This window comes from Geospiza fortis, unplaced genomic scaffold (assembly GCF_000277835.1).
Source record: "Geospiza fortis unplaced genomic scaffold, GeoFor_1.0 scaffold372, whole genome shotgun sequence".
NCBI classification, from domain to species: domain Eukaryota; kingdom Metazoa; phylum Chordata; class Aves; order Passeriformes; family Thraupidae; genus Geospiza; species Geospiza fortis.
Window position 1 is genome coordinate 44,928 of NW_005054767.1, and position 9,538 is coordinate 54,465.

The 9,538-nt window shown below is 43.1% G+C and overlaps 1 protein-coding gene across 2 annotated transcripts in view; it reads left to right on the forward strand.

Annotated features, from left to right (window-relative positions):
• LOC102036510 (splicing regulatory glutamine/lysine-rich protein 1-like) overlaps nucleotides 1-9,538 on the forward strand; it is a 73,297-nt gene that overhangs the window by 41,470 nt on the left and 22,289 nt on the right. For both annotated transcript variants that reach the window (XM_005431123.2, XM_031065417.1), the window contains one exon: nucleotides 7,133-7,252. In XM_005431123.2, the coding sequence (XP_005431180.1) occupies nucleotides 7,133-7,252 (120 nt within the window). The remainder of the gene's footprint in view (nucleotides 1-7,132; nucleotides 7,253-9,538) is intronic.

A 9,538-nucleotide genomic window follows, 5' to 3' on the forward strand; every position in this document is an offset into this window, starting at 1 on the left:
TCTAATATCCAACCTAAACCTCCCCTGACAAAACTTCAGGCTATTTCCTCGGGTCTTGTCACTGGTCACCACAGAGAAGAGATCAGTGTCTGCCCCTCCTCTTCTCCTCACAAGGAAGTTGTAAACTGTGATGAGATCTCCCCTCAGTCTCCTCCAGGCTGAACAGACCAAGTGATCTCAGCCACTCCTCACAGAGCTTCCCCTCAAGGCCCTTCACCATTTTTTTTTGCCCTCCTTTGGATGCTCTCTAATAGCTTAATATCTTTCTTGTATTGTGGTGCCCAAAGCTGCATACAATATTCAAGATGAGGTCACACCAGTACTAAGCAGAGCAGGACAATCACCTCCCTTGACTGGCTGGTGATGCTTTGCCTGATGCACCCCAGGACATGGTTGGCCCTCCTGGCTGCCAGGGCACACTGCTGACTCATATTCAACTTTCTGTTGACCAGGACTCCCAGGTCCCTATCCTTTGCACTGCTTTCCAGCATCTCATTCTCCAGTCTGTACATAAATCCAGGGTTGCCCCATCCCAGGTGCAGAATCTGTCACTTTTCCTTGTTAAACTTCATGCATTTGGTGATTGCCCAGTCCTCTAATTTGTCAAGGTCTCTCTGCAAACCCTCCCCACTTTTGAGGGAGTCAACGGCTCCTCCCAGTTTTGTATTATCTGCAAACTTGCTTAGTATCCCTTTGAGTCCTGCTTTCAAGTAATTTATGGAGGTGTTGAAGAGCACAGGGAGGGCTAAGATGGAGCCCTGAGGAATCCCACTAGTGACAGGTTGCCAGTCTGATGTCACTCTATTCATTATAACTCTCTGTGCCCGACCTGTGAGCCAGTTGCTCACCCATCAGATGACGTGTTTATCCAGATGTGTGCTCGACATTTTGTCCAGAAGGATTCTGTGAGAGACAGTATCAAAAGCTTTACTGAAATCCAAAAAAATGACATCAACTGACTTCCCTTGATCAATGAGGTGGGTTACTTTGTCAAAAAAGGAAATCAAGTTTGATAAGCAGGACTTTCCTGTCATGAAGCCATGCTGGCTGTGACTGATGACTGCATTGTCTTTTGGGTGTTTTTCAATACCTCCCAGAATAATCTTAATCACTTTACCAGGCACTGAAGTGAGACTAACAGGCCTGTAGTTTCTGTGGTCCTTCTTCATGCCCTTGATAATCGGGACAATGTTCGGCAGCTTTCAGTCAGCTGGGACTTCTCCAGATTCCCAAGACCACTCAAAAATCATCGAGAGAGGTTTTGTGATGACATCAGCCAGTTCCTTGAGGATTCTTGGATGAATCCCATCAGGCCCCATAGATTTGTAGGGATCCAGCTGGAGCAGCAGATCCCACATGATTTCAGGGCTGACTAGAAGTAGATCATTCTCACAGTCATGGTCCTCCAGCTCAGGACACAGAGACCCCCTTGGTCCATCATCCGTGTTGATGATGTAGGCAGAGAATGCATTAAACACCTCTGCCTTGTCCATGTCCCTGTTTGTGAGGTGACCATCCTCATCCTGTAATAGGCCAATGTTATTTTTACACTGCCTATTGCTATTATTATATTTGAAAAAACTCCTTTTATCATCCCCCACAGTTCTGGCAGCTTCAACTCCAGTTGAGCTTTACCATACAGATTTTCTCCCTACAGTGCCGAGCAACATCTCTGTATTCTTCCCATGTCACCTGACCTTGCTTCCACCTGGCATGCACCTTCCAGTTTTGCCTTATTTTCAAGAGAAGATTCCTGTTCAGCCAAGTCGGCCTTCTGCCTGGCCTGCTTGACTTCTTACATTTAGGAATTGCCTGCTCCTGGTGACCTTAGGAGGTGATGTTTAAAAAGTGACCAGCACTGATGGACCCCAACACCTACAAAAACATTTTCCCAAGGGACCTTTGTACAAGTCCAGGTAGATGACATCAGTCACTCTTCCTTCATCCACCACTGCTGTATCCCCATTGTAGAAGGCCACTAAATTTGTCAAGCACAATGTGCTCTGGCTGTCAGCAATCATCTCCTTATTTTCCAGTGCCTGTGTTTTGTAATGTTACACAGTAAGTGTTATATAATGACATCAAAACATTGGGTACCTTTTTAATGCAAGAACAATAATTTGTTCAGTTTTTTATTGCTTATCTTCTCTAACTCAGGAGAGAACTGAAAAACAGTCTTTGTTTTGTGCAACTGCAGTAATCAGTGCTATTTTGTACTGATGCAAATCTAACTGATTTTTAGGAGATAAATTTGGATTTCTTTTTCTTGCAGAAAATCTGTGCTTTAAACAATTGCTGATAGTTATATATATATATATATATATATTTTAAGTGATTTTACCACTGCTATTGTCAGTTTTGAGAACACGCTGTGTTGTGGTTTAACCCCAGGCAGGAATGAAGTACCATGCAACCACTTGTTCACTTCCACCCCTCCTTCCCTGGTGGGATGGGGAGGAGAATCGGTAAAAGGTAAAACCCATGGCTGAGATAAAAACAGTTGATTAAGAGAAAAAAAAAGTAAAACGTAAAAATAATACTAACAAAACCAACAATAATTTTAAAATGTAATTACAATAAGAGTGAGACAGAGGAATAAAACCCAAGTGAAACAAGTGATGCACAATACAATTGTTCACCATCTGCTGACCTATGACCAACCTGTCCCCAAGCACTGATTGATGGCTAATGGCCAACTCCCCCCAGTTTGTACACTGAACATGATGTTCCATGGTATGGAAAATCCCTTTGGCCAGTTCAGGTCAGCTGTCCTGGCTATACTCCCTCATGGTTTATTGTGCACCTCCTCACTGGCAGAGCATGAGACACTGAAGAAGCCCTTGTCTTAGGGTAAGCACTACTTAGCAACAACCAAAACATCAGTGTGTTATCAACATTATTCTCATACTGAATCCAAACCACAGCACTGTACCAGCTACTGAGAAGCAAATGAAATCTGTCTCACCTGAAACCAGAACTGTATCCACCCCTTATTCCACATTATTTGTGTCATGCCAGGTCCCTGTTATAAATGGAGATGAGAGTTTGGACAAGTCCTGCTTTTGACTCAGATTTCTGATAGTAGCTCTTTTTGAGGTGGCCTGCAACCAAATGGTTCTCGCTCCCAAGTTTTTAAGAATGGCCAATGAAGCCTATTTTAAAATGAATTATTTATTGAATAGACACAATATTAACAGACATAAGACTTTAAACAGACTATTTACTACACAGGATAAAACAAAAAGAACTACTAGTAGATAAAATACAGTGCACGATAAAAGATATCTATATTACAGCTAGTGAAGAAATAGTACAGGTTAGGAGTCAATGTAGCTTACCACCGAATTGATGATGGAGTACACATAGAATCCTTTCACTCAGTTCCTGGGAAAGTAACCACAAAGTTTGCATCCAAACTTCAGAGAGAAGTCCTACATGTTTCCAGCGTGTGTGTAGGAGACTTCTGACTTTGTGAAAGTTTGTGTAGCTTTTATAGTTTGTAAAGTGAAGTGTCTGTCAGTCAGAAATTCCAGCTTATCTCCCTACATCCTGTTCTCAAGGCAAGATGTTTATTGTATCCCATCTGGTGTCAGAGGTAACTCCTTACTGGACAAGCCTGCGTTATCTCACCAATTCATATGAGGGGGAGAATGCCTGGAGCTATTGCACCAGCTGATGGATAGAACAGATAAGCTCTTCTGTGGTAGGGAGGAAGACTTATGTACATTCAGGTTCCTCAGGTGGTCATGAACCTGATCTTCTCTTACAGTGGGAAGGACTTTGCCCCCCCAGTCCCCATTCTGCTGTCCATCCACTCAAGAGGTGTGGGAAGAGAGGTTGCCATTGAAGACTGAGGCAAAGAAGTTGTCAAGTACCTCAGCCTTCTCTTCATCCATTGTTACCAGTTTACCAGTGTTTTTTACTGGGGGGTTACACATTCTTTGACCTTCCCTTTCTGGTTGACATAACTGTAGAAGCCCTTTCTGTTGTTCTTTGTGTCCTTTGCCAGGTTCAGTTCCAGCTTCACCTTGGTCTTTCTCACCCTATCCCTACACAACTGTACTTTGTCTCTATATTCTTCCCAGGTCACCTGTCCTAGCTTCAACTGTCTATGCATTTGCTTCTTTCCCTTTAGTTTGACCATCAGTTCCCCACTCAGCCATGCTGGTCTCTTGCCTTCCTTGCCTGATTTCTTTTTCCTGTGGATCACTAGCTCTTGCACTCTATGGATGGCTTCTTTAAATGTCTGCCAGGCCTGTTCCACTCCCTTGTGCCTGAGGACAGTCTCCCAGGAGATCCCACTGACTCTCTCCCTGAAGAGCTGTAAGTTTGCCTTCCTAAAGTTCAGGGGCCTAACTGCTCCTTACCTGACCCATATCCCTCAGGACTATGAACTCCACCAGTGCATGATCACTGCAGCCCTGGCTACTTCTAATGTTGATGTCCCCAATTAGCTCAGTTACGTTGATGACCAATGGATCCAGTATTGCATCCCCTCTGGTAGGGCTATTACCTGGCTCAAGAAGTTATCCTCCATGCATTCCAGGAGTCTCTTGGATTGCCTACAGCTTGCTGTGCTACTTTCCCAGCAGATGTTAGTGTCACAGGTAGAGTGGGAGCTTCAGACAAAGTTTATTAGAGAAGCCTTCCCATTGAGTCACAAGGTGCAGAAAGGACCGCCTTGCTTTCTAAACTCCTTCTCAGAGAGGAGCCTGAGTGTGGCTGGATTCAATCTTAGCCCCAGACCTTCTCAACGGTTTAAGTCTAAAGAATTATAAAGGTGTAATTGAACCTATGTACAACTTTGTCCTGTGGGATTAAGGATGGCAAACCAGATATATAGATATATATATAGATATAGATAAATTAATTATTTATTATGATAAATTATTAGACAAAAAGATCTTAATCAGAATTATTTACTACAGAGTATAGAAGCTAAAACTACTAGTATAGTATAGTGTACTATATTGAAGCAATTATATTAAAGCTACCAAACCCACCCAATTTTTAAGTAGAGATTGATGTTACTCACCCATACTAACAACTCTGGTCTCTTTCAGCCTCAAGGAGTAACCTTGAGGGATGCCCTCACCCAAGGGAGGAATCTTCATACACACTCCAAGAAAGGGTGTGTTACAAGAACCTGCCATTTGAAACTGGGACTGAACTTTTATAGTATAAAGTGATTGACTGTCACTTATATGTCTCCAGGCCAACTGTGCCAGCTTAGCATTTTTAGCTAAGGATACTTTACCATATCTGCTACATCTTCACCTCCATATTAAGATGCTTAACTTTGGGATTGATGAGTCAAACTGACTGTAGCATAATTCAACACCAAAAGCAGCATGATATTCCCCCTCTTAGTTCACCACTAATAGCTTTGAAAAATAGGGCATTGTTCAAGCTGTTTTACCTGCTCATGGCTGTTCTTCAGAGACAACTCTTCACACTCAATCTGCTTCTTGATGTAGAAGGCAACTCATCTGCCTCTCCTTCCTCCCCCATCTCTTCTGAACAGCCTTTAGCCATAGATAGCCACACTCCAGTTATGGGATTCGTCCTATCAAGTTTCAGTAATGGCAACAAGGTCATAACTTTCTAGCAGCATGGTGGCTTCTAATGCCTCCTGTTTGTTGCCCATGCTGTGTACATTGCTGTAGAGGCACCTCAGCTGGGCTTTTAGGTGTGTTGCCTTCGTAGAAGAAGACCCCTTAATTCGAGATAATTTTCTGGTGTTTCCCTGTTGGCTTTTATTAGCTTAGGAGTACATGGCTCATCCCTGTAAGACTGCAAGTGTGTTCCAGTGTGGCCAGCATACTTCAGAGCCAGCGAGGTCTAGATGCACTACAGCTGGGCTATTGATTTCACCCCCAACACTCATGCCGTCCCTTAATTCATCTCTGCTGAGCCCGGTCTTTTCCCTTCTCTCCTGCAAACCTAGTTTAAAGCCCTCTCAATCAGCCCTGCCAACTCACAGACTAGAATCCTTTTGCCTTTGCTAGACAGGTGAACTCCATCTGTTTCCAGCAGACCTGGTGTTGTATAAACCACCTCATGATTGAAAAAGACGAAATTCCACCGATGGCACTGATCTTTGAGACACATGTTGACCAGGTGGGTTCTCCTGTTCTTTTTGGCATTCTTCCCTGCTACTGAAGGAATTGAGGAAAACACCACCTGTGCTCCTGTCCCTTCAAGCAGTTGCCCCAATGCTCTGAAGTCCTTTTTGATTGCCCTAGGACTTTTCTCAGCAACCTCATCGCTGCCAACCTGGGCAGCCAGGAGTGGGGAATAATCAGAGGGCTGAATCAGTCCAAGGAGTCTTCTGGTAATATCCTTTACCCAGGCCCCAGGGAGGCAGCAGACTTCCCTGCGGGATGGGTCCAGTTGGCATACCAGGTCCTCGGTTCCCTTCAGAAGGGAGTCACCTACTACAATTACCCTTCTTTCTTTCTTAACACCCATAGTTGGGATCCGTCTGGTTGACTGACTTGTTCTGGTCAGCCCCTCAGATAGATCTTCACTATCATCTGCCTGATCCTTGAGTTCAAGAGCTTCATACCTATTCTGTAAGGGCACCTGGGAATGCGAGGGAGGCCGGAAGGGGATTCTCCTACCTCCTGAGCAGAGACCTGTTTCCATTCCCCTCCGTTTTTTAGGTCTCCTTCTGCCTGATGGTGAGAGGGTCAGGGCTTCTCCAACTCTTGTTGAGCTTCCATCCACTGCATTTTTTTTCAGGGATGGAAGGGTGTGACTCCACCAATCTATTTCTCTCTCACACTCCCTGATACTCTTCAGCCCCTCCACTTCCTCTTTAAGCTCTGCCACCAGGCAGAGCAGATCATCCACCTGGTCACACAGCACGTAGGTGTTGTCTCTGCTGTCATCCAATGTTACCAGGAGTACATGAGTATTACTTAAATGGTGCATTGTTTCAAAGGAGAGCATATGCACCTGGTGAAGCTTAAAGTAAAAAACAAAAATGTTGATTGGCAGTATATTACTGAAGTGTAACTATATAATTTTATGTAGTGAAGCAAGATTTATGTGGGTTTTTTTCCCTTCTTGGTTGACCTAATTTTTATGAAGTTTCAATATTATTTTTCTTCTGGCATTATTCGTATAGAAGTAGATCTGGCAACAGATCACTCTCAAGACAAAAGGACAGACGAAGATCCAGAAGTCCCCTGAAAAAACGGTCTAGATCTAGGGAAAGGTGGGGATCAAGAAGTCGCTCTCATTCTCGGTGAGTTCCATTCCTCAGAAATTATACTGTTCATCTTAGCACATAGTACAAAGTTTTTGAAAAAAATCTAACAAACCTTTTAGGTGATGGCAAAGGAAGGAATCTAAATGCTTTAGCCTGTCCCAAGGCTTTGTTTGTGGAACAAAAGAATAGAAAGTAAGGGTTTTTTGTGCTAAGTGTACAGGTTTTGTCTGTGATATAGTTAATTTTTTCATAGTAGTTCATATGGTGCCTTCAGGGGTTAAACCACAACCCTGAGGTATCTAAACTTTGATACCAGTCTAGTCTGCATTTATACCAACATCAAGCTGATTGAAAGTAGGTAACTTAATTGTCAGACTTTAACCAATGAATTAGGTATGTTCTGTGTAGCCTATGCTACAAAAATGTGGATGATGCTTCTTCAACCTTGTCAGCAGTTATACTTTGGATTCAAGCTGAACTTGATCCTGCATTCTGAGAACATATATAAAGCTTTTGTGCACAAGATTGTCATGCCGGCACGTGTGACTACGAGACCAGGTCAGCCGGGAGTGTGGTAATAAATAAAAGGACGAGTGCAATGGATTTGCCTGGAAAATAAGAACCTTTAATAATGCATGTAAATAACAAATGTGGAGAAGCCGTGCACAGTACAAGGGGCAAGATCCAAAGACCTAACAATGGGGCAAACAGAACTTTATCTGAGGGGCAGGGCTGAGGGGACAGGATCTAACCAGGGTAGAGAACAAAACTTGACTAAATAAGGAAACTGTAGTAAACCAATCAGAGGGTAGGGTTCAGGACATGGCCTTATATGGAATGTCTTACTTTGCATAAGTATTCCCATCATTCCATGCTCATTTCATGCTGCTCGCCCTAACTTAACAAGATGTTTCCCATGGCCTAAGGTTAATGCTTTCTGAGTAAGCCAGTGGGGCCATTCTGCTGTCCATCCCAACCAGAGCCACTCCAACGTGAGATTATTTTTTTCGCCTTTGGCTATTTCATATTGGCCATACACTACTGTAAGCATAAATGTATATGTCTGTTATGTAACATATTTACATTTCAGCATCCAATACACCTGTATTTTGCCTAGCCCATTAATTTTTAAGTCGGATTATCTAATTATTGAACTGTGAAAATCCAACAAAATAATTCCTTTATCTCCTTGGATGATAATGTAACTTTCTGAGGGGTAAAATAGTGAATATTCACAAAACAAAAGTGACTGTAAAAGTAGCTTAATGAATGGAAGCCTTGGTACTTTTCTTTCTGTTTCATCTCTTTAATTCCTCTGACTCATTTAAAGGGAGCTTCATACTTAAATTGTCCAATTGTTTTCTGAGGAGAAAAGTTTTGTGGGAAATAAAACTGCAGACCTGTGGACCTCGGTGGGAACAGTTAGGAGGTAGGCTACATAGCTGGGCTTCATTGATGGATCCTTTTGACTCTGTTGCAGTTTGGAGCTTCTTGAGATATCTGCTCACTGAAAGGGCCTAATCCAATGAAATCTCTGTGATAAATTACTAGAAGGTGCTTCTTGGGTCATTGTGAAACCCTTTGCTATTGCTGGGACTGTGTTCTGTTTTATCTTAATGATCTTACATTTCGTATGTGAGACATCCAAAGAGGTATTTGCCAAAACCTAATGGGAACCAAAGTCTTCAGGTCACAGACCATGAAACAAGCCTACTATTTATTAGTAGCCAAACACTTGTTCCAATGAAAAAAGGTGGGGGCTGTGTGTATAAATATCCTAGAGGCAGGTCTAAGAGTCATGTGTCTCCTTTGTTAGAAAGATGGTTTGGGGTCTCGTGCTTCCAAATAATCCTTTACCAAAATGTAGTCTTTCAGTGTCTTGGTTTGAAAGACAGGTGTCTTCCAAGGAAGGTGGGAACCTCCCTTGGAATGGAAAAGTTGATCCCCTTCCCTCCAAATTATAATAACTTTGAAATTAAGGAGCTTTCAGGCAAAGATATGGGAAAAGGAATAACAGTTCTTTACTAGTATTAATATGTATAACAAGGCAAACGAACAACAATAACTATGGCAGCAACAACAAACAAAACCAGAAACCCAGTAACAGCCTTCTCTCAGCTGTCAAGCACTTTCCCCTTTAGTGTAGTTATGGTCACAGCCAGCAGGGATGCTGCTGGCTCCCAGATGGGCAGGGCAGGTGCGAGGATTCCCTCGCAGCTGCAGGGGGCGCTGTGGCACAAGTTCAGACGCATCTCTCATGTGGTGATGGCAGGCGTGCAGATGGTGAAATGGACTGTAGCAGGAACCTCGGAGCAGTGGCTG